Source organism: Podarcis pityusensis, assembly GCF_964106645.2.
Source record: "Podarcis pityusensis genome assembly, chromosome: 1".
Taxonomy (NCBI): domain Eukaryota; kingdom Metazoa; phylum Chordata; class Lepidosauria; order Squamata; family Lacertidae; genus Podarcis; species Podarcis pityusensis.
Window position 1 is genome coordinate 93,979,925 of NC_138028.1, and position 24,688 is coordinate 94,004,612.

A 24,688-nucleotide genomic window follows, 5' to 3' on the forward strand; every position below is an offset into this window, starting at 1 on the left:
TTTTATCCTCAACCACTGCTCTGGAGATGACAAGTTCCCGCAAGGTCTATCAAAGTCTCTCTGGACTAATGGTTGCATGTGCAGAATGTGGTCCACTCGTGCAACAGGACTAGCCCACCCCTTGGCCTCTAAATCTGCTTTGGAGGGTGGGGGTGGGGAGAAAACAGAGCAAGTTTAGGGGTCACACGGGGAGTAGGAGGGGGAGAGAAAGTCCCATTGTGGAGATGAACCTCATACCCCACTTAGCACTACATGGAATTCCACTCTTGGGCTCAACCCCAACACACTCAACGCCAGAACTCAACAAAGGCTAAAATTAATTGGCATGAGAATAGCTACACAAGGACTGCTAGACTCAAACGTAAAAAGTAACAAGGCTGTACATTTGATATGTTCCGGAATAAAGGACACTTTTAAAATGGGTGGCATCTCATTTGTAGATCCCACCTGGCAAGCGTAAGCTGTACAGCATACAAACCAAGGGGCTAAGCAAGAAAACTAAAATAGAAGCAAGTTCCTAGTTATTGTTTCAAGTGGAGCAAAAGTTCAGACACTCTCCTTTTGGCTCTTGATTATTTCCTGATGCAGCTGAAGGAATATGTTCTTAGTTAAACCCCACCCTCTTTTTTTCATCCTCGTCTGTTTTGCACTAACAAATATTTAATCTTATTAAATATTTTCATCTCAGAGTCTCTTTCCTTGTTTTGAAATAACAGATTCTACTTTGCGCCAACACCAACAAACATTAAAAGGCTACTACAGACCTTGCAGCACTGCTGTTGACAATATTTTGCAGCAATCTCTCCCTGGAGGAATCATTTCTTAGCTGCTTATGATAAAAACCATTCACAGAGGTCGCGACTTGCTATTTAGGATACTTGGAAATAAGACGATCTTAAAAAGCAGGCGTATCTGAGCCAACCAAACAACTCCAGGCCAGCCACTTTGGGATGTTCAACATATTTGAAAAGTAGAGGTCCCTGGCTCCCCTCCTTAGACATTCTGGTGGGGGTTGGGGTGTGTGGAATCTGCAGTAACCTTCGTACTAGTCAACGAGGTTACATTGGAAAGAAAACTGATATATAACATAATGCCTTGATTTATTTAATCCCACCCCCCACTCCACTCTATTCCAAAGGTGAGCAGTCTTTGTTTTAATTTATTGCTATCTCATGTGAACCTCGCAGCCGCCTCTATGGAGTAGATTAGACTGAACCCAACACTCACTCCTGCTTTCCTCGTACATGTCTCCTGGAACTGTAAGGGCATTGGACAAGGACTACATCACCCTAAAGTTTTGCATAATGTGAAGCAGGATGGAAGAGGTACATTAGCAGTAACCTAAGGGCTGCAGGAGGGACGCGGGTGGCGCTGTGGGTTAAACCACAGAGCCTAGGACTTGCCGATCAGAAGGTTGGCGGTTCAAATCTCCGTGACAGGGTGAGCTCCCATTGCTCGGTCCCTGCTCCTGCCAACCTAGCAGTTCGAAAGCACGTCAAAGTGCAAGTAGATAAATAGGTACCACTCCAGCGGGAAGGTAAAAGGTGTTTCCGTGCGCTGCTCTAGTTTGCCAGAAGCGGCTTAGTCATGCTGGCTACATGACCCGGAAGCTGTACGCTGGCTCCCTCAGCCAATAAAGCAATATGAGCACTGCAACCCCAGAGTCGGCCACAACTGGACCTAATGGTCAGGGGTCCCTTTACCTTTACGGGCTGCAGGCCATTTCAACCTAAGAGGTTGTGGACACAGCCCCACCAGAGTTTCTGGGAATCCTGTGAATGCTGCTTGACACTCCAAAACCAGCATCACTTCCAGAACGGCACATAACACATAAATAATAAACAAATTGCAGCAAAAGCGCTTGAGTGCTAAAGATGGCTTATTACGCAGGCAACAACTTTAAAACATCCAGGAATACAGACTCTGGTTCAACTGTGAAATTCCCAGTACTAACCACATAGGGTTAAAGCCAGTCGACCAGCCCATGTCCCCCATACCCGCCTGACATCATAGGTGACATCAGGAGTGGGGCAGGTAAGGAAGCAGCTACAAAGAAAGACTTGCAAGCTTGCAGATTAGAAGTTATTTTGCTGTCGGCAAGCCCCACTTTGTCCATCTGAAGGTGGCACTGATGGCAAGGTTGACTGCCAAGATACTAAACCAAGTGGTGTTTTGTTCATTTTAAAAAAATGAATCGTCAAATGGGACTGTCCCTCCTCTGTGGTAGCAGGTAGCTACTGTGGTATTATTAAGTAAGGCACCACCCAACTTTTCTGAAAGTGTATTTGATGGTTTTGTCTGTTTCTAGAGACAAATGACAACAAAGGCAGGTAGCTCTCAAAAGTAGCAGTGAATGCTCCTCCTGCCAGATGGGAGCAGTGCATGTATTTTGACTCAGACGCAAACTGAGGTTTTGTGCTGTGGCGAATTCCATTCAGAAAGAGAGGCACTGGTTAATTTTTGTTGTTTCCATTATTGCAAGGAAAATCTTTGGACACTTAAAAAGTTTGCTCAGTTGGAATTATCGTGAAAGAAATGAGCTGCAACTGGTTCATTTCCAAGATTAAACCAGCTTTCAAGACACAAATGCATCAAGAATTCCCAAGTCTGTGGCAGTCTGTTTGATATTTCTTATACACACACACTCCAAATTATGAAAGAGGGAGAGGCCAGGAACCTTTACAATATGTAAAAGGCTGTCTTGGAGAAGCATTCCGACTCTAAAAATAAATGCTGGAAAAGCACAGCACCCTTCTGCAGACATAAGTCTTCCTGGTGAATTGGAATATAATCTCAGCCCAAGAAGGGAAAGTGCATTCTAAAAACAAGTCAGAGGTGTCAAAGCAACATACAGAGACTGGGTGACTAACACGTCTGAAACAAGGCATTCTGCCTACTTCAGTTTTAAAAAATGCTACGGCTGAAATTGAACGATTGCAGCATGTTTCAATTGGTGAATGAGTTATGTTGCTCTTCAAACAAAATATCAGCTATATGACAGTAAGGTACCAGTATCAAACGTTGAAAGCATTTCTCTCTCTTTTGGGGGTGGGGGTAGTATCAAGAAACATGCATCTGTACCCTAGCACCTGTTGCTGTTAAATAAATATCTTTTGTGCACTTGATAAACCCACCATTCTTGTTTTGGTTTTGCATCCGATTTATTAATGCCGTTTGCTAGAAATATTTCACTTCCAGCTTTGCCACAAGGAGCGTCCAACTCTGAAATGAGATGTCAGATGTTTCCTGCTCTTCCACTGAAAGCAGTAAACCTAATTCCATGTTTAAAATCAATAGCCAATTTTATTAGAGTGCTCTTAAAAGAGAGCAGACTGACAACCTGATCGTTTCCATGTAATATTCTCAGAAGCTCTCTCCCCTAGATCTCTATGCTTGTAAAATCAGTGGCAGGCAAGAGTGCAGTCTGAGCAGGCAAGTGATACACAACTGCCCTGCACCACCACTGGCCTGTGTACATATGGATGCAGGCTTCTGTGTGAACAGCCCCAAGCAGGATGAGGGGTTTTGTATTCAAATCGGAATTATGCTCACACTTCAACGGGGTCAATGCAGTAGCTAGTGATACACACATCTGCACCTTTGGAAAAGAACCAAAACAGCTGGGAAGTTGGGGTGGGGGAGGGAGTGAATCTACACCTTAGCCTTTCCACACTACTGAGCCCTGCTCACAAAACAACTGGTCAGCAGGATGAAAATTTCTTTTAGGGCTAGGCACTTGTAGCACAGACTACAACTTAAATGTGTTGTAGGACAGAGTACAGCTGCAGGTTAAACAGTTGTGACCAAAGACACTTATTTATGTCTTTCTATGGATGGCCATTAGTGTGGGATGAATACGGAATGAAATGGACCTTTGTGAAGGTTGGGTGTTTTTCAGCAAGTGATAGCAGACCCTTATTTTTGCAGGATGAAAACTGACCAATGCCTTCGCTGAACAACTGCAAATGAACAGCTCACAGTAAGGTAACAGCCTCTCTGTGGGATAGTTCATAGCCACCACCTTAATTACAGCTGTAATATGTAAACTGTCCTGATATTAGACAAAACAGAGATAACGCTATCACTCCAAGCTCGGAGTCCTGCTGCTAAATTACTGCCACAGGAGATGAGAACACCATTATTTCCATCTAGCTCAGGACTGTCTACACTGACCAGCAGCAGCTATCCAGGGTTTCAGAAAGGGCTCTCTCCTGTTCTACCTGGAGGTGCCAGGGATTGAACTTAGGACTTTCTGTGTGCAGAGCGAATGCTCTGCCACTGAGCCACAGCTCTTCCCTTAAATATTATTGGTTTTGTTATGGTAAAAGGCCCTGCAGTTTGCCTCCCGTGTACTTTAAATTACATTCCCAACTCCCAGGAGATGAAAACAAGACACACAGGCCAGCTAAATCAACAGATTCATGAGTCGGGAACTTGCAGCAGTTTCACCAAAGCTATTCCCTTTCTCAACAAGGGAGATGGATACATGGGACTGACTCAGACTCAAATTCCGAGATGCATCCCATTGCAGCTAAATAAGCAAAGACTGGGAGAACACTGCTGTCTTGCTGTTGTTCAGGGGCTTGGCAGGACACTGCCCTGGCCTCCTTTGCCCCCATTTCATGCAGGAATCCTTGCTAAGTGAACAAGGCACAACAAAGAGACCATCTCCCTTCATCTCTTCCCTCCCCCTCACTTTCCGTTTTTCTCCACTCCTCTGCCTTTTCAGCAGGAGTGTCAAGAGCACAATACAAATTAAGAGATTTGGCACAGTTTAAGACACAGACCTCCACGCTGCAGCTTTTCTGCAATTTGTTTACAAGGACACATGCCAGTCCTCATCGCGTTTGTCTGGGTTTTTGAAAAAAGGAAAGAAAAGAAAAAAACAAGTTGAACCATTACAATTAGATTAAACTGGCTGAGTAGCATTTTATATTTCCCAAATGGAAACTCCTAGAAAATAAATAAATGCATGATTGCCCTTATATATATATATATTTAAATGGTGCTGGATGGGAGCTCTAACGCGGTCCAATTAAGTTTCCAGCATGGAGAGAGATGACTTATACAGAAATAAGGCAAACAAGCTAACTTCTGTCTCTTGCACCTTAAATCATAATGGGACTCCCACTAAAGTCAGCAGCAGGACTCCTACTTATTTTAATGGAGCTGGATTGCACCCTTATAAATGGTTGGCCACTGGGCAAACAGGATGCTGGCCTTTGGTCTGATCTAGCAGGGTTATTCTTATGTTCTAAAGAGAGGGATCAGAAACTTCAGTTGTGCTCACCACTACATGGTGGGAGAACAAAACACTACTGTTGAGAAAAAATGAAGTGGTCCTCAAATTATCCCTGAGCACAATTCAAAGTGTTGGTGTTAACCTTTAAAGCCCGAAATAAAGACATATATATTGGTCCAGGTTAATTTAGGGCAAGGGGTATCCAACATGTTTTGGACCACAACTTCCCCCAATCCCATTCAGCATGGCCAATAGTCAGGGATGCTAGGAGATGCTGTGGTCGAAACATCTGGGGGGCATCACATTGGCTTTCCCTGATTTACAGAATGCTTTCTCTCCCACAGAAGACACTACCCCCTAGAATGCACAAACATCAGCTGAGGAGGTGGGATTGCTTCAAGTCCCATTGTTAGCAAATGTTAGGTGGTAGTTACAAGCAGCGGGACCTTTTCTGTAGCAGCCCCCTACTGTAGAACTCTCTCTGCCCTAAAGTCTGCTATGGCAGCTCTGCACTGCTTCTTACATTGTTAGTGAAACATTGTTAGTGAAACAATTTTTATATTGTTTGCTGTTGTTTTTGTCTAGAAGACTCTAATTTATAAAGTTGATACTTGGGGTGTTTTACAGTAGTTTTACTGTTATTTCTACATAATGTTGCATGCTGCCTTTTTTGTTTGGTGGGATTCAAGTTTTTAAAAATAAGTACAAACTTTAGAGGAATGCAGGAAAAAGCTTTGAACTTTGGAAAATCTAGAAGGTTGAGTTTAGAAACAGGGTATAACGAGAAGCAGTTCCTTCTTAGGCAAACAAGTTAAACAGCTTCCAACAGAGTTATTTCCATGACTCAAGAAAGGAGCATTAGCTTCTGTCTACATTCCAAAATAGCACAAATAAGCACGCATCACACACTGCCACACCATGAATTTTGCACAAGGTAGCAGAAGCTCTCCCAGATGTTTTTCCTGGGATGGCAGACTACTAGGGCTAAAAGAGATTAACCAACTGTGAAGATGGGCAAAGCTAGAGCACTACCAGACTCAAGAGAATAAAAAAAGATTCCAGCAAGACATGAATCTGCACAGCTGCTTGTATATTGTGAAATCAGACTGTGCACAATCTATAAGCTTCTGAAGAAAACCCAGCATCACTTTTCCCAACTCCCACAATTTCTGCTTTTTGCTTTGAAACAAGAGGGAGGATGCCTGAGCAAGAAACCATCATAGAAACAACTGAGCCTCAGGACAAATAATTAAAAAGTTAAGCCAACTTGTCCTCCCCTGTTCCACTATCTTCTGCCCACACACACTACTGTAACTGGGAATTCCCAGGATTCTTTGGAGGAAGCCATTAGCATTTAAGGCAAGGCTTTAAATGGATGGTGTAGATGACGCCTTACGCAGCAAGTCACACAGATACACAAAGCAATGTTGCTGGACATGCCTCATTGGGAGGCAGTATTTGGAAAAACACGTTTCTTCCAAAACATTACACTTCTTTAGACTGTCCAGCACCCTCAGTCTTGGCAACCCTTCTCATATAAATCATTCAGCATTCACAGATGCAGTTATTACTGAGAACATCGTCTTTTTCCAGTTATTCCTAATGCCATTTATTTTGAGTCAGCATTTTCCATTTAGTCTGTGTTGTTTTGTTTTTTTACAAAAACCACAGACTTCAGCCACTACAATTGTCTTCATTATTATTTATTTGCAAATTTAACAAATAAGGGAAACAAAAAAGAAATTTTAAAAAATGAAGGGAGAAAAAGAGGCATTATATAAACAACAACAATAATTAAAAACACTGTCAGTTCACATTAAGGATACCTTGATCATGAAGTCATTACAGTCTTTCCACCATCCCTCCAGTTTGCTTCCTGTCTTCACACACACCCTTGTTTTTCGTGCTCTCAGCAGGGGCTAAGAAATGACTGGAGTTAATTTAGCAGTTGGCAAAAAGCAGGCGTCCAACCCTTCTAGACTCTCGAGTTTTGTGACCTTTGCACATGTTAAGGATGAAGGCTTTCCTTAGCAAAATTATTCAGTCGCTCCTTTTCTGCAGGCAAAAGCTTCAAATAACCTGTGAGTGTTCTGACAATTTTTTCCTTCTTGATCAGATGACTAAAAGTGCTGAATTTTCATGAAGGCCATGGAAGCTTTCATTAAGACAACTTCACAACAAAGTGCTATACACTAACCATAAGCCACTTATGTGCCACGTTCCTGTTTAAAACACAAAACTATGCAGAGGTCTGTTTTTACATTCCACCTCAGCCTTCACCATGTTGACTTGACTTAACAGGGCAGGTATGTCAACCCATGTGAATATAAGCTTGCTGTTCCACTTCAAGCTCATGGCACTTTAAATCAATGAGTCTTTAAAGCGCCACTGCACTCATTGCCCTAACCACCCACTCAGGCCCCTAAAAACAGAAACAAAAGTGGGGGAAGCAGTGGATGCCTTTATAAACTCTTTAAGTGTGCATTACTGCCGCTTCCTGAAGAATCAAAATTTACAGGACTAGATGCTCACTGGGAGAACAAGGAACATCATAGATTCTTGTCTGCACATTCTCTCACACACCCCAAGTAAACCATAATCTGTTTATTCCCAGCATTCATTTTTTTAAAAAGGATATGTGCCTAGCATTTGAAGAGCCAGATATATGGGGCAAAAATGTACAAACACTATTCTCCTTTCTGTGTGAGAAACCAGACTGCTCCCCCTTTTCAATTTTTGGGTCCCCCTTGCCCACACCAGAAAAAAATATTGCAGACGCCCATGTCAGGAGTCTTGTGGAAGACCTCTCTCATATCCACATGAACAAGCAGTAGCAGAGCTGTCAGCTGTGGAAGGTGGAACCATTCAATGCAGAAACACACAGGGGCCTGTCAAAGACTCAAGGGTCCAAGGCATAGGGAGTGGCTGGAGCAGCGTGGGACCCCTTGACCCTACCAAGAGAAAGCTGTTAAACCACCTTATAATACCAATCTCACACATTCATTGTTTTAAACCTAGGGAGAGCAAGCCCTGCTCTATTATGGGCCAAGCCACATGGGATATTCAGTCACATTGCCCCTGTCATTCCTCTCCCACCCCGCCAAAAAATATAAATAAATTACAGAACATGTATCACTGGATGCTGCTCTCTGCAGTGTAAACTGCCATGGAAACAGCTCATTTACTTTTCCCAACACGGTGCATTCTGCACTACATGGGGAAACATCCTACCAGATGCATGTAAGCTATCAATTGTTGGGATTAGCAGGGAAAACTGTCTTGGTGGGGGGAAAGCACCAGGGATGGAGGTGGTGGGGAGAGGGGAAAAGAAAGAGGGCGTGAATGCATCACAGGGCTCAGAGGAATGTGCAGCCTCAGAATGTTGCACAGCAGTGAGCCAAAGGTGCTATATATGCTTAAGAGCACAAAAGGAAATCAACAGTTGGGGAAGGAGTGTTAGTGGCAGAGCACCTTCCTTGCATGCAGGTCCCAGTTTCAATCCTGGATCTCCATTAACTAGGCAGGACTAGAAAAGACTCTTTTGAGACCCTAAAGAGCTGCTCCCAATTAAGCACAGGCAGGAGCAAGCTAGATGGGCCAATGTTTTGATTTGGTATAAGGCAACTTCCGATGTCTCTGTGTAACAGGTTAAGCCTCTGTGCCTCATCATTTCCCGCACATTCTGCCTTTCCCCCCTAACTTGAATGCCGAGCATAAATGCAGCAGGTTCATCGAATCCATAAATTTACAGGTAAGAACAGCTTACACGATAAATGTATAGCTGTTATAACCTGGGCCAGGACTGGAGGCGAGAATGTCTGGGGAAGGGAGTAAATGGGAGGCAAGGAGAAAAAGTTAAGGATTGTGCTGAAATCTCCCTGCTTTTTGACAAGCCAGTAGCAAGAGTCAACTAATATGCTAAGCAGCATGCCTTACTGAGATGACTGGATTTCAATAATCCAAAAGGGATGCGCAAACAAGGGGTCATTATAAGCAGAAACAGAGATCTATTTATTTTGCACCCGTCATCTTTGTGCAAATTGTGAATTTCTTTCACAACTTTGCTGACTAGGAAGTTTGATTTTTTTTCTCTCTTCCCTTGGAAAGGAAAGTATATGGGTCACAAGGATTTCTATACTCGAGGAAGTCTCCTTTGCTGCTCCAACCATCCTAGATGCATCCAAACAATACTTTGCAGTATACTGAAAATAATAGTTGGATTATCAGTTCAGCTGCCAAAATGGTCTTTTGGGTTTTCACAGTTAAAAAAAGCTGGTGCATGCAACAGGAATTCACTACTTGGAGGGGCTTTGTATATACACAGCTCGTGTCTTTTTAGTGCTGCTGCCAAATTCATTCAGATGCTGAACAGTTGCTTTCCCTTTTTATAGGCTTTGGACATGAATGGAATAGTGATTCCTGTGCTACCAGGATGGCGCTTTAGTGCTTTTCTCATCAATTAAAAAAACAAAGATTTAATCCTTCCCGCTATGTTCATGCTATCTTCAATCTAATGCCAGCAGTGCAATACCACATTCCCGTATTGGGGGAAACAGCTCTGCTGCAACTGCTTGCATCTATTTCTTTACTAAACAGGACTAAATGAGCATTTGAACATGCACATCCAGCACAAAGTTATTTTAAACCACAAATTTCAAGTAAAGGTTTCAGAAATCAGAGGTTAACACAGGGGGAAAGGGTAGCTTAGCAGATCTGAAAAAAGGAACAAAAACATGCTAGATAAGCACATTCAGAAATACAGTAGCACTTACTCAGCACATGCACATGTTTTAAGATGATGCATTAATTGAGGAGAGAGGTTTCAACATCGACAGTGATTACTCAGCCGGTAGCCATTTTTAAAAAGCATGTGACAGTTGCATGATTTCATTCCACATGGCAGTGCCAGATGGGATCTAAGAACTGCCTTTTTTATCAACAACAATATATAGTGCATCCTGTTCAAGTACAGTGGTACCTCGGGTTACATACGCTTCAGGTTACAGACTCCACTAACCCAGAAATAGTACCTCGGGTTAAGAACTTTGCTTCAGAATGAGAACAGAAATCGCGCGGCAGCGGTGCGGCGGCAGCGGGAGGCCCCATTAGCTAAAGTGGTGCTTCAGGTTAAGAACAGTTTCAGGTTAAGAATGGACCTCCGGAATGAATTAAGTACGTAACCAGAGGTACCACTGTAGAATGTGAAGACTCTTCCCAGCTAATGAGTCCCAACTACACAGGAGAGAAGGAAATATATCCAGAGTCATTCGTTAACCAGCAGTGGAAGAGCAGGGGGCACAGAAAGGGCAAGTATATGTCAATCTAGATGGATGAGTTGTGACCCACATGTTAAGAACTGGTTCATAAGGGAGAACTGCATATTCTTGCATATCATCAGGGTTCCTTCCAACTCTTATGATCCTATGATTTCTGATTTTGCCTGCTAGCTCAGTAGAGAGCTGACAAGCAACAGGTGTGCCTGCTAGGCAGAAGCTGCAGCCCAAGATCCAGGGATACCACCTATGTATTCTTCCCTGTCAGGTCCACAGAGTTATTAGAAAGTATGTAAGCAGACAGCTGATCCTTTAAGCTTCACTTATAACTTTCAAAATGACTTCAAAATGCAGGATGTGCCTTAGAACCATATTCTCAAAGTCCAAAACTGCTCCACCGTCGCCTTGCCTTAGAATCAGGACTACTGATCAGGGATGCACACATACAAATATGTTTCCCAGTACTGTACCAATCATCAAAGCAAAAACTCTGCACTGCATTGCTTTCAATGGAAACTGTATTTGGAGGTGCATCCTTCTGAAACCAACACACTGCAGACAGACAGCATACGTGGATTCTCATCATCTCTGTACTCTGTTGCTTTCAGAGGACTGCACAGCCAAAGGTGTGCTCTACTGAAAGTAGCACACATTTGCATGTATAAATCCTAAACAACTGATGTTTGAATTTTTCATGATCTATACTGGTATCATCTATCTCCGAACTAAACCCCGGACCTGCAAATTATCTATTAGGTGAAAAGAAGGGGTTCCAGAAGGTGTGAAACTCTCCTTGTACCCTTAACTAGGTATACAGCCTGTTCTTGCACATACAGTATCATGTGAAAGGGGCGATAAGTCATTGTGCTAATTCTGGAAAAATCCAGTATCCATCAGTCTTGCTCACATCTGCTCTGGCTTCACATCACTTGGGCAATATGTGGTTAAGTGGTTAATTTTTTGCCCACTACTGTTTTTTTTAATTTTTATGCAAGCAAGGGGAAGTTCCCCTGCCCTCCCCCCTGAGCTGTTTGCCATTATGTTAGTGGTGTTCTGTTGCGTTATTACAAGGATGGGCAAAAGACAGATCCCAGCAGGAAAAACAACTCCTGACTTTTTATAAAGGGGGTTAGGCAAAAGCAATTGGAGGATGGGAGAGGGGAGGTGGAGAAGAGATGGCTGCAGGATGGGGGTGGTGTCAAACTGACTCCATAAACCCCTAGAGGGAATAAGGCTGATGACCCCCAAGACACGTGCATAAAGCATCAGAAGAAGAAGAAAGGCTGCTAAGCTATTGGAACTCCCAAGCACAAAGAATATCTTCAAAATATAATGCACGTAGTGGAAGCCGCCCTGCTACAACTAGCAACAAACAACAGGACGCCACTTCCTGCTGTTCATGTCAGTCCTTATTACATCTGAGGGACCTAAATCTTGACCCCACATTTCTGCATGTTAACCCATGTGGCAATAATGGCTAGAAGCATGCCACGCCTAATCCTTGTTAAGAGGCACTTGGAATGGAATTCAAGTAAAAGCAGGCCAGCAGACCCCAATGCTGGCTCACTTTCTTTTAAAACATGCCTGGGGAATCCATAAATCTCTGCCGCTAACCAGAAGTGTCACGGGCAGGGAGGAATAAATGTGTCCATTTCAGTCTCTCGTTTTTCCAATCTCACGGTTCAGTCCAGTACATATTTCCACACCAGGTTTTCAAAAGTCTCAATGAAAATGTATCAGTATTTCAGCATATGTTTCTCCTGCTATATTCAGTTTTGAAAGCCATCTTCCCTAACAAAATGCATTTTTGTGTGCTGTTTTTTATCCGCACCCCCCCCCCCAAAAAAGCCACATTTTTGTACACAATCTTTAGTTGGAGAAGTGCATTAAGAAAATTTGAAGGAACATGAATTTTGAAGGATAGCTGCATTTCAGTTTGCATATTGTTTCAAAAAGCGTGAATTTGTATGAAAATGTGAAACAACGCAAATTTCTCCCCATCCCTAGTCATGAGTCAGAAAACACACACACGGTTATAATTATCAAGATGCAGTAGCCATAAAGGAATCTAAAAGGCATTTGACCCGGAAAGAATCAGGAGTTCAGCAGTGAAGGAGGACAGCTTGTCTGAACTGCACCCCTCCTCCAGAGACCTCAAAATCTACAAGGATTCAAATGCATCAGCAACATATCAAGCATAAAGAATGTGTTGCTAGTTGTTTGGATCCTGATCTCTAAAGCAGACAACTAGTGCCAAGAGACTGCATCACAAAAGTTGCAAGAGGCAGGAACTCCAGCTGAGAATGTTTCAATCGTAATGAGCAAACTAAACCACACAAAAATAACATGGCTACCCCTCTGGAGAGAAAAAATTTTTTGTAACATTTGGGGCTTTCCCCCCATTCAAACATTCCTCTCCCTGCTCTACTACTGTGTGTAATTTTTGCAGAATTTTCTAAATTATAAAATATGGCTGAACTCTGATAGCAGGGGGAGTTTGCTGTTCTCCTTTGTGGTTACCTTCCTTTAAATTATTTTGGATCGTCCTCAACTGATGCCAAATCATACCCTTTTGTTGTTGCCCCTATTATCATAACCATTTCCTCATAAAGTGCATGAATTATCTTATTTTACTTGCATGAAATATAGCATTGACATGATTCAACACTCCATGTGGCTTAAGATTCATTCCCCAATGTATGGGCTACTTTCATCCACAAACCACACTGTCTCCTTTTGACTTGCACTGCAATTAAACATACTGAATCACTCCTGGGAAAGCTTCCAGGCATCCAAGTCATCATATGCTAGCTATAAAACATGCTTTCACCTTCCTTCGCCATAGCAAAAAGAATATTATATGAGCCCTGTAAATTCACAATCAAAAGCACTATCCATCCTGAGATGGGCCCACCAGCTTGCAGAACTTTGCAGATATATCTTATTTCCAGATTCTCTGATCTGCACATAATTTTTAAGCTGCCTTGCTGCTGCTGATTGCTTTTGCAAAGTTTCTGGATTCTCCTCAGGGTGTTCTTGTCCTTCTGAGTTTGTCTGCCACAGAGTTTAATGACTGCCAGAGTTCAATTTGGCACTCAAGTAGCTAAAACTGTGGAGGTGGTTTCGATCAGCTGCTTCTGCTATTCACATCCAATTCAAGGAGCAGCATAAAGAAAGAAGAGCAGTGCCCCAAAAGGATGGCTCTAAATCAGGTGTGGGGAACCTTTGGCCCTCCAGAGGTGAACTACAACTCCCAAGAGCCCCAATAGGCATAGCCAATGGCAAGGGATGATCAGACTACCCTTTGCAGTAGGCAAAACCCAGGACAGAATAGTCCCAAAAATCTCCTCCAAAAAAAGAGGAACCTTTATTATGCCTACCTGAAGAGAGAACCTTCCCAGAAGTGCTCATCTCCCTAGGGAGGCTCACCTGGCCCCTACCACTAATGGCTTTTCAGTAGTGATGTGGAGTAGAAATTTTCCCAGCCCATTATTTTTCCACATTTCCCCCCTGTTTCCTCAAGTTTATTTAGTAACAAGGAACGGGTGTGAATTGTAAATACAATATTAGGCACGCTTGGTAGTTTCAGAGTCTTGAGTCCTGTTTACTAAACAAAAGTAAAATGAATGTGCCAAATTAGATTCCTATTAAGGGCACCTGAAAATGTTCTGAAGTAAATTGAACAATGACCAAAGGAGACAACCTTTGGAGGGACTTACAGGTCTAGGGACTTTGGGCAGCACTGTGAAAAATTTCTTATGTATCAGCATTTCCTTAAGCTACTTTGGATATTCTTTTGGGTGGAAAACAACTAGCTGCCATAGTTTCAAGTCAGTTTTTATTATGATTGAAAATACAATAAAAATCGCTTCCCCGCTCCTCCACATGCAGCTGCTGGGTGACCTTGGGCCAGTCACACTTCTCTGAAGTCTCTCAGCCCCACTCACCCCACAGAGTGTTTGTTGTGGGGGAGGAAGGGAAAGGAGAATGTTAGCCGCTTTGAGACTCCTTAGGGTAGTGATAAAGCGGGATATCAAATCCAAACTCATCTTCTTATAAGGTTGTTAAAAGAATTACAAAGCGAAAGTACATGAAGTGCTTTAAGCATTCAAAATGCACTATATAAAAGGATGAGTTTTCCAATTTTTTTATATTTTAGTAAGAAAGCAAAGAGAAGGATAAGCCTGCATTTAGCAGGACTCTAGTCCTCAGTAATGATATTACATTCAAAGTTCCAAAACACCATTCTAACAATAGCAACGGTGCTTCATACTTCTGCTAGAAAACTTCACACACACTAAACAGCATAATTACATTATTTCTAAGCAAAGCTATAGGGTTCTAGCTTAGCAGTAAATGTGGCACTAGAAATCCAATGTTTCCAGATGTCAAATTGACATCTGGACTAGGTAGAAAAGGAAGCCAAATTGCAAGAAGACAGGTAACACGGTTCCTCTTAAGGTTAATCTAAGCCATTTTCTTCTTCATTTCCTTTACTGCCACCACTGTAGCTTGCAGTATTTAATCCTTGAAAAGAAGAAATACTGCAGACCTAACATCTGCAGATTCGTGAGTGCCCAGTATGACTCAGACTCAGATGACTACTTAAAGGTGGCTCCTGCTACACAGGCCATGGAAAGTATGCTTCATTTTGCAAGACGCTGCAGTGTTGTACGAGTTCACGCTTACAGTGATCAAGGCTGAACTGCAAAGTCAGGCAGTTACCACAGAGCCATTTTACCACCGTTCAAGCGGTATATAAATATTGCAAAATAAAGGAGTAGGTATCTCGCTTGCCCGCCCCTTATTTCTGGGATGGTGTACATAAAGCTGTCTGCATGTATGTAAACATTTTGCAAGTGTTGTCAAAAGGATTAAAAAGCTTAAACTCTACAGCATGGATTGGGGAACCTGTGGCTCTCCACAGATGTTGCTGGAATACAACCCCTTACCATTAGCTATGCTGACTGGGGCTGATGGAAGTCCTAGTCCATCAACATCTGGAGAATCACTTCGCCACCTCTGTTCTAGTGGCTTGATCTGCACATTATTACCAATGCATGATCACAGTCAAATGCAGCACCATTTTCCCTTCTCCCAAATAAACATTTAATAACACAACACTCGTGGCGTTTTGTGGGTTTCCTCGTCCATTTCACCTCATTAGCTGTTGGCAGAGACCTCAGAGCACAACATACATAACTTAATGTTACCAAGAAAGTGTGATTTGGGGCTGCAAATCAGGAAGTGATCTGGCCACACTAGTTTCACGTGGCGAATATGGCTTTTGGAACATGCTTTCTTCTGGTGACAACGTAGGTCTAGCATATGAATCACATTTCCCTGTGCTGAGAAGAGGTCTTGGTGCATTGGCTTGTAAGTGAATGTCTTTTGAAATGTTTTTGCATAATTGGGGTGGGGTGGGAACCTGTGACCCTTCAGATGCTGCTGGACTCCCCTTTCCCAACAGTCCCACCCAGCAAGGCCAATGGTCAGAGGGGATGGGAGTTGTGGAGTTTGACCATTTCTGCAGGGTCACCTTTGGCTTAAGAAAACGATTAACAGAAGATCTCGGGGAGAAGAAACTGCACGGCTCACCCTTCACACCTGAGAGCTCTTACAAGATTCGAGTTGGACAGGAAAATGCATTATTAGATTGCCTCGCACTTACCTGAACAGATTACACCTTTATATCTTGGGCAGGAGAAGTCATCGCACTCGCAGAACAGCCCGTAGATCTTCCCAAATTCGCTCTCGAAGCAGACACAGTGGTTGCAAGAGCATTCCCCTCGGCCGTTGCAGACCCGCTTCCCTTCAGCTTCGCGGCACATGTTCTGGTACATGTTCCCACTCTCGCCTTCCTCACATTCACACTTGGCTCCCACGTGGCCCGGATCACAGTCACATAACCCACACACGTAGGTGCCGTTCCCACTGCACTTGCTGCTGCTGTGCTCTATCTGTTTGGTACATCCGCACACGCAGTTGTAGGTGACAGTCACCTCCAGAGTGTCCCGAAACCAATCCGGCCTGATAGTGAACGTATGCGAGGTGTTCTCAGCGGGGCAACTCCGAGCTTCTACTGATATCTCAAAGGAAACCTATGTGGGAATAGTGAAAGGTAGGAATGGGAAGTTATCAGAAGCCTTAAAAAACTCAAATGTTTTGGCAGAACCAGCTCTACCGTTGGACAGGTTGAGGCAGCTCCCTCAAACAGCAAATGCTGGGGGAAGGGCGGAGAAGTGAACCAAGGAACATATATCAAGTCAGGCTATTGGCCCATCTAGCTCAGTATCATCTACACTTGACGGGCAGCGACTTCAAACGGGGTCTCTCTCAGACAGAGACTGAACCTGGGACCTTCTGCATGCAAAGCTTTACTACTGACTGATGGACCTTCTCCTTAGACACCCTGCCGTTCCCCTGGGCATCCTCAGCTAGCCTCCTGCCACGCCAACCCCACCCCTAGCCCTGGATGTAGTGTTGGATGCTGTTCTGCTGCCACTACTGAAGTAGGATTCAGCCACCGGTCTGATCAGGTTCTGTCTGCAGAAGGGCAAAAGCAAGGGAAAAGGAAAAAGCAAGGGCAAAGATATCCCTTCTATTGCAGCAAACCCTCATACCATTTCAAGCAATGGGAATATTTTTGTTAAGTTGTTCTTATTTTGTTTTGAAGGAAAGCTCCCTCCTCTAGCTTTAGAGCACAGATCTGCAAGTCTTCCATCCTCCCTGTTACATTTGATTTTATTCTGCTGCCATTGCTCTATTCCAGGCATAGGCAAACTCAGCCCTCCAGAGGTTTTTTGGGACTACCATCCCTAGCTAACAGGACCACCATCCCTAGCTAACAGGACTAGTGGTCAGGGATGATGGGAATTGTAGTCCCAAAATATATGGAGGGCTGAGTTTGCCTATGCCTGCTCTATTCTGTTTGTGTATGCTACTCTGGGAACTTTTTTTTTTGAAGAATGTGTTATAAATGCTTAATAAATAAAAGTGCAATTATCTCTGCAGGCTAAGGGAGAAGTCGGTCTGAACAATGATTTCCTGTTTTCAGGTTGAAAACATTGTTAGGGCTTGCCTTAATTCCTCCGCTCCCCCCGTTAATTTTTGTTGCATTATTATAGCTAACCTATACACACTTACCTGGAAGTAAGGCTCACTCAACTCAATGGGACTTATTCTGTAAAAACATGCATACAGTTGCACTTTGAATTGCAACTATGAATTCTTTATTAATGAAAATGAACAAAATGGTGTTGTTTTTAAATGATTGTATCCACAAGCTACCAAATGCCCACGATATTATGATACACAATCCTCCCCAATGCCATATGTTTTTAAAAACACATGGCATAAAAAACCTGTCAAACTGATAGATTCTGCAATGATACAAACTAAACTCAGCACTAGATATTTTTCTCTTTGAGAAGTGAAGGCTTAGACCGCAAATAAGTGTTGTCTCTTTTATTCCCCCCTTTTCTCCCTTGCTTTTTTTCTCTTTTTTTAAATGAACACAAATTTGCAGGCTGCTTGGAGAATGCAGAACTGTTGCTAATAAAACAAGGGACAGCCCCCCCCTGTAAAACACAGCGGCACAAATGGAGGAAAGGAACTGATTTATGAAACTTTAAAGTAATTACATATGCCAATGCAGCATTTAGCTTTGCTCCAGGTTTATCTATCAGCCGATTTCTGATGTACTTCGAAACAGGCTTGGTTTGAAACACACAGTGGGGAGGGGGCAATCTCTTGGCTCTTTCAAAGGGTCACTTAGAATTCTCCGTTTTATTGAAATCCCAGCCTGCTCTGCTCTTCTGTGCCAGATGGCAATGTGCAGATGGGACACTGCAGCAAGTTTCACTATTAGTAACCCCAACAGTGCTGTCCTCGATTCAGAAAAAGCATAGGAAAGCCTGATCTAGAGACTTGCAGGGGTATGAAGGAAGGAGTAGCTCTCCTCCTTCACAAAGGAAAACAGATCAAAGAGTCAGAGCTTAAAAGGTTTGCTGGGAGGAGCCCCAGGATTACACGGACCATAGAAGTTTCCCAATCCTGTGATCAGAGCAGATCAGAACTCACAATACCCAGATTCTGTCTTCTTCATGGGAACAAGCATGAAGCATCTACAGCAGGCTTCCTCAACCTTGGCCCTCCAGATGTTTTGAGACTACAATTCCCATCATCCCTAACCACTGGTCCTGCTAGCTAGGGATCATGGGAGTTGTAGGCCAAAAACATCTGGAGGGCCGAGGTTGAGGAAGCCTGATCTACAGTGCCTTCTCCCAATGTGTGGTTTGATATATTCATTTCTGTTGGATAATGATGGCACATATTGAAAATGCCTATGCAAATAGGCCTTGTTCATGTCACCCATCTGCACTTTCTCTTTGCAGGGCAGCAGGGAAGAGGGGTCCAATTCAAGGCCTTCTTACATAAGTGTTTTTTTGGTTTTATAAAACATTTTTCCTTATTTTTTTCATTAATAACACTCCAATATGTGCCACATTATTACAATGTCAAATCATACCAGATCATAATACAATTTAAAAAGCCAATTATACATTTCCAAATTAAACAAATTTGGTGACTTCCTGTGTTCTGATCATCCGAAGATAATTATTCCTTGGTCCTTCTCACTTAAGTGTTAATGCACATAGGCCCCAGTTCACACTGAATATTTGACACACTGCGCTGGATGTAAGCAAAACCACAGCTTGCATCAACATTCTACTGTGCATAAAATCCACAGGCTGGGGCCACGTGGGAAGGCGATTATACTAACAGCTGAGGAATGAGCACTGGAAGCAAAGAAGGCGATTGTTTGCAAATGCTGCTTTTCTGACTTCTGTCTGTCAAGAGAAGGAATCTGCTTCCCCAGCTCTCTCCAAGCACAAATGCAAGGGGTTGTGAGCATGCCCCGACAATATAAACTCACAACTAGCCAAGTACAGATTAGTGCTCACTGATCTAAGATTGCAAAGTTGCTCCAAGGTAAATGGGGGATAAGGCATGCACAGGAATGTGCTGCTACCATGTGAGCAATGCAAGGGAAAGTAGTAGGCCAGCTGATGAAGAAGTTCAAAATGAGAATAACACATTAAAATGCTTTTACCATTTTCAAGATAGATTACATAATGTATGGAATGGAAAGCTGCTTCCCTCAAGCCCAACACGTTGTGGCCTTCCAGTTTCAAAGCAGTCCTCAAACAGAATTCACTGGCAGAATTTGGTCTCTCTTTTTCAATATCAGATCTGGAAGCAATCCTCTTAAACTCCTATCTCTAAACTAATAAAAACTGAATTTATGTGCCACTGTTGAGGGCACAGCCCACCCAAGGCAGCTCAGAATATCAAAAACATAACAACGAACAATCTTACAGCCATCTAAAACTGACAAGGGCAGCAACATTAAGTTATCAAAGCAGAATAGCAGAACAATATAACAACTAACAACAGCTATATTCTGCAACGTAGCTCCCTAGGTGGAGGGATTTTTTTTACAAAGAGGCCGTTTGAAGAAGGTGGGTTTTTATAAATTCATGGTGCAGAGGTCACAGGCACCTCTGAGAGGAGGGAACTCCTATTATTGAACTGCCTCAATTATCCCTTTCATGGGAGCCTGATGGCCCATATACAATTCTACCACGATTATTTCCTATCCTGTCCACTGGATAAACAAACTCACCGTGTCTCCTATCTGAAGATCTGCACACTTCCTGACTCCAGGGTATGACAAGCCATCCTGACACGTGGCGGTGAAAGCCAGGTTGAGGTCCTCAGGGTTATCCCAGACAGTTAGCTCTACTTTAGATCGGATACTCTAGAAAATGAAAAGAAACAGAGTCCCATCAGTTAAAAAATTTTAAAAGCACATACATCATTTCACTTAAGACATTTGTGGGAACAAACTATGCACTAATGGGCACATCAAATTATATGAAACAGCACAGTGATCTAAGGTTGCATCCATAGTAGCGATAAGGAGCACCTCCCTTCTTCATCAGTGCCACATTCCATAGTTCTTGATGCCAGGGAAGGTTCCAGTTTCTAGCTTTAAGAAACATGTTTAGGTTGTGAATCATAGATAAACATAAGTGCTACTAAAGAATCCAGAATTATTGGCTGAGAAATAAGCTTGCCTCTTTCCTGGAAGACCAATCCCAATTTTGTGGAAATAATTGGGCATAACCACCACATATGAAAGGAAGTGCCTTGCTTTCCACAGTTTCTTCAGCACAGAGAGAGGTGAAGTTGAGTGATTTATTTTATGAACAGCATATGAAGTAAGATACCACCAACAGAGTAATTTGCTGGCATTTTCTTTCATTCCAGCTGAGACTGAGAGGAATGGAGGTTCATTCCACAGAGCGCTCCAAGAATCATCCTGTATTTGAATTTAAAGGCCCTGAGATTTTACTGCTTGTGTATTTGAGGATGAAGGGAGGTGTGTGTGTGTGTGTGTGTGTGTGTGTGTGTGTGTGTATAGATATATATAAACATTATGAAGAAGAAAAATGGCTCTTTTAGTATTATTGCAATTTTGTCTAATGTACATCTCAAAGTTGTTGAGGGGTCTGGTGGCTTGGGATATTATAACAATCACTGCACTTCCTAAATCTGTTCTAAGGATTCTTCCAAACCTCTTCACCTGCAGTGATGTTTGAACTGACTAAATCCCCTACATCCCCTCTCCAACCAAGAAACTTCATGGAATATAATTGTCCTACTGCCAAGCCCAGAGTTGCTTCTCCACCACTTGCCCTTTTGCCTGCACTCCTTCTCTGTGATGCTTCACTCACTGCCTAGTTCCTCTTCATCAGTATTCCAGTGTTAGCAAGTGGGCAGTTCTGTACTGGCTTTCCAAGGAAGGAAATAATGAGTTGGGCACACGTAACTATAATGGTGACTGATTGTTTATCCTTCGCTCATTACCATTGCTGTAAAAATAAGTTCAAACCTTTTATGGTCCCCCACTCCTCCCTTCAGGGTCTTTGTTTATAAGCATTCTAAATAGCTATAAAGATTCACTGTCATAGTCTGGTGTCTTTTACAATGAGATAAACAGGATATCAAGTATTTCCAAATCAAAAGCAGAGTAGCAGAAAGTCTCTGTGTTGTTGTTGTTGTTGTTGGTGGTGGTGGTGGTGGTGGTGTGTGTGTGTGTGTGTTTTAAAAAATGCATCTCTGTTGAATTCTCCAATGTTAACATGGCTTGTTTTTCAATAGACCCAGCATGCTGCTCTCAGGATATAATTGGACTCCCAGCTCTCATCAGCCCTTGCCAGCAAGACCAATGGGCAAGGACAATGAGAGTTGTAGTCCAACAGCTTCTACAGGGCATCAGGTTGGCTATGGCTGTCTTAATACATACCAACGAAACTGGAGTCTAATTAGTTATTATTATTATTACTACTACTACTACTAATTACTTACACCACACCCGTCTGGCTAGGTTTCCTCAGCCACTCTGGGCGGCTTCCAACAAGAAATTATTAAACTCTAAATAATTCCAAAATTCTTGTGGCATACAGAGCAACAAATCATCTGCTGCCCACATGCCAACTATCCTCATCAGCCTCCCACACAATCAAAACAAAAGGAGGAAATGGGCATCCCTCATACATGCCATCTCCTTTTCCTGCTGTGATCTTTAAAACAAAAAGATGCTGCCAGTCAGAACCGGTATTACTAGGTTGAATGTGCTGCTGCCTTTATTATTCAACATAAATCTACCTTTCTTATCAGGGCAGGGTCTATCTATAAGTCAAATACAGGAAAAAGGGGGCCACAAAAATATTAACAAGTAGCTGCATGCTCATGAGTGGCCAATTTCCTTTCTCCCAGCAGCCTCTTTTATGGTCCCAAAGAGCCAATCGGGGGACAACATGGACGTTGCATAATGCAGCTTTGACTTCTAATAGGCATCCATGCAGCCGAGCTTAACCTCTAAGCACTGCTCCATGGGAAGAGACTAAAAGTGCTTTTCTGGCACTCATGAGGGAAAGGGAAGTAATCAAAAGGAAGTAATAAACACTCTGGAACAGCACTTCTCTGCGTTGAAACATTATAGAGAAAACAGTCAAGAAACAGGATTAACAATGAGAAATCGGATAACAGGAATTCAAGCCAAGAGATGAAACCGTTAGAGCTCCTATTCTGGCTTCAATCCATCAAAGCAAAATAATTTTATGTTCTTATACAGCACCTATGTACAAAATCACCTACATACAGTATGAGAAGATCCGACCTCACAATCTCCGCCAAAGAGCAAGAGAAATAATTCGAAGTGGGTAATTTGTGTAAGCAGACAAATATCTGTTCATTATTTTTTTACTGCATTTCTATCCTACCTCAAAGTGATTTTAAGCTTTTGGAGCTTTTTTCATCATATTGCCATGCATCCAGGCTTCCCATGACATTTGACCGATTCGGCAAAATTCCCCCAATGCCATTTTTACACCCGAAAACCAGGACATGTCAGGAATTTTCCTGACATATGGCAAGCCTGGGCTAGTGAGGATTTGAACTCCAGTCTCCTAGGTCCTAGTCCAACACTCTAACCACTGCACTAGACTGGCTCTTCTGTGGTTCAATAGAGAAATTCAAATGTCACAGTTACCAGGGCAGGGGATGGCTGGTCAACAATGATGATGGAGGATGTGTGAAGCAAGAAGAAACAACTAGACTTACAATCTGAAGAGAAATGGACTGTAGTAGTAAATTTAAGGAAATTTATAGATTTACTGTGCAGGACACAAGTTCAATTTTCTTACCAGCTAGGTGGCATCATCTGCACACACCTCCTTTCATGATATGCTTGCAGAGTGGCACAATGTTATGTCTGCTCCCCAATAACACACTTGAATGCATCTTTTATTTTGAGACTCCTTTGTAAACCACTTCGAGAGCCTCTTGGGGCCACAGACAGGGATGTAAGTATTCTAAATAATTAAAACATACAGACGAAATTGATGACATCTAAACACCAAAAGTGAAAAACTCACATTGTAGGCCTTGACTATAAGCTGGATAATATTTGTAGAGTCTTGATTTAAAATCTCTACTGTCGTTCCAGGAATGAGGGCAGTAAGGTTCTTTTTAAAGAGAGAGAGAGAGAGAAGTACACAAGAGAAACAAGTTATTTAAAAACAAAGGAAATTATATCCTCTCATAAGTTTCATCAATATAATTTAAAAGCCACAATTTTTTAAACGGGAAAAACATTGGTCCTTGGAGACTTCTGTTCACTAACATTAATTAGGTGGAGGAGAATGGGAAATTTTGTTGAAAGAGACACAAGGTACTTTGAGCCTCTGAACAGTGCAGAGACATAATTCACTTTTAAGTAATAAGATTTAAGTAACGGCAGGCTGGGCTGAATACACTACTGTTGGCAACGTTCCCAAAATAAGGATTAAATCCCATAGCTATTTTTGGTGCCTTCATGATCACCAATGTTGATCTATTCACTTTAAGAAGCTTAGCTGCTTTTCACTGAAGCGCCATTCTGAAATTAACTGAAGAATAAAATTGGGAGGAGGGCGCACTGCAGAGCTGCTTGGGGCTGCAACCCTAACCCCACTTATTTGGAAGTAAGCCCTACTGAATGCCAACAAGACGTACCTCCGAGTAGACACGGTTAGGATTGCAGCCTGATTTGCACAGAGGCAAAGCTCCCAGGGCTTAAAGCCAGATCATAAGCACATTCTCAAGTACTTTTTAACTCCAAGCAGCTCTTCCTTCCTCCAAAGTACTAGACGTCTTAACACATTCTCTCCTCTCACCCCAGAACTCCAGTGGCAAAACTGCTACCTTGCAATCTTAATCAGACCTGAAAGAGTCCTTTCAAGCTTCTCAAGATTGGGGCAAGGATGGGGAAGTTTCAAAAACAGTGGACAAATCTGCAATTGAGAGCTCCCAGTGTGCCTACATGTGTGAAAATATGCCAAATTCCTGCATGTGTTTGTTTGTTTGTTTGTGTGTGCATGCATGAGAGTGTGGTCTACATCCACCTTGGCAAGAAACCCCTGGAGGAGCCACAATGGGGCAATGCAACCCTCATAAAAGATTATCCACCCCTGGAGTGGGGTGACTTTCACGGCCCACTCTGACTCTACTGACTTCCCCCTTCACTTTCCAGCAGGTTTCAAACAGGAAATCAGTTCCTTCC

The 24,688-nt window shown here is 42.7% G+C and overlaps 1 protein-coding gene across 1 annotated transcript in view; it reads right to left on the reverse strand.

Moving 5' to 3' along the window:
• Positions 1-24,688, reverse strand: part of ITGB5 (integrin subunit beta 5) — a 74,132-nt gene that overhangs the window by 11,133 nt on the left and 38,311 nt on the right. The window contains exons 8-10 of the mRNA XM_081006653.1: positions 23,523-23,612; positions 20,204-20,338; positions 16,187-16,616 (exon numbers count right to left, since the gene is read on the reverse strand). Of these exons, the coding sequence (XP_080862779.1) occupies positions 16,187-16,616; positions 20,204-20,338; positions 23,523-23,612 (655 nt within the window). The remainder of the gene's footprint in view (positions 1-16,186; positions 16,617-20,203; positions 20,339-23,522; positions 23,613-24,688) is intronic.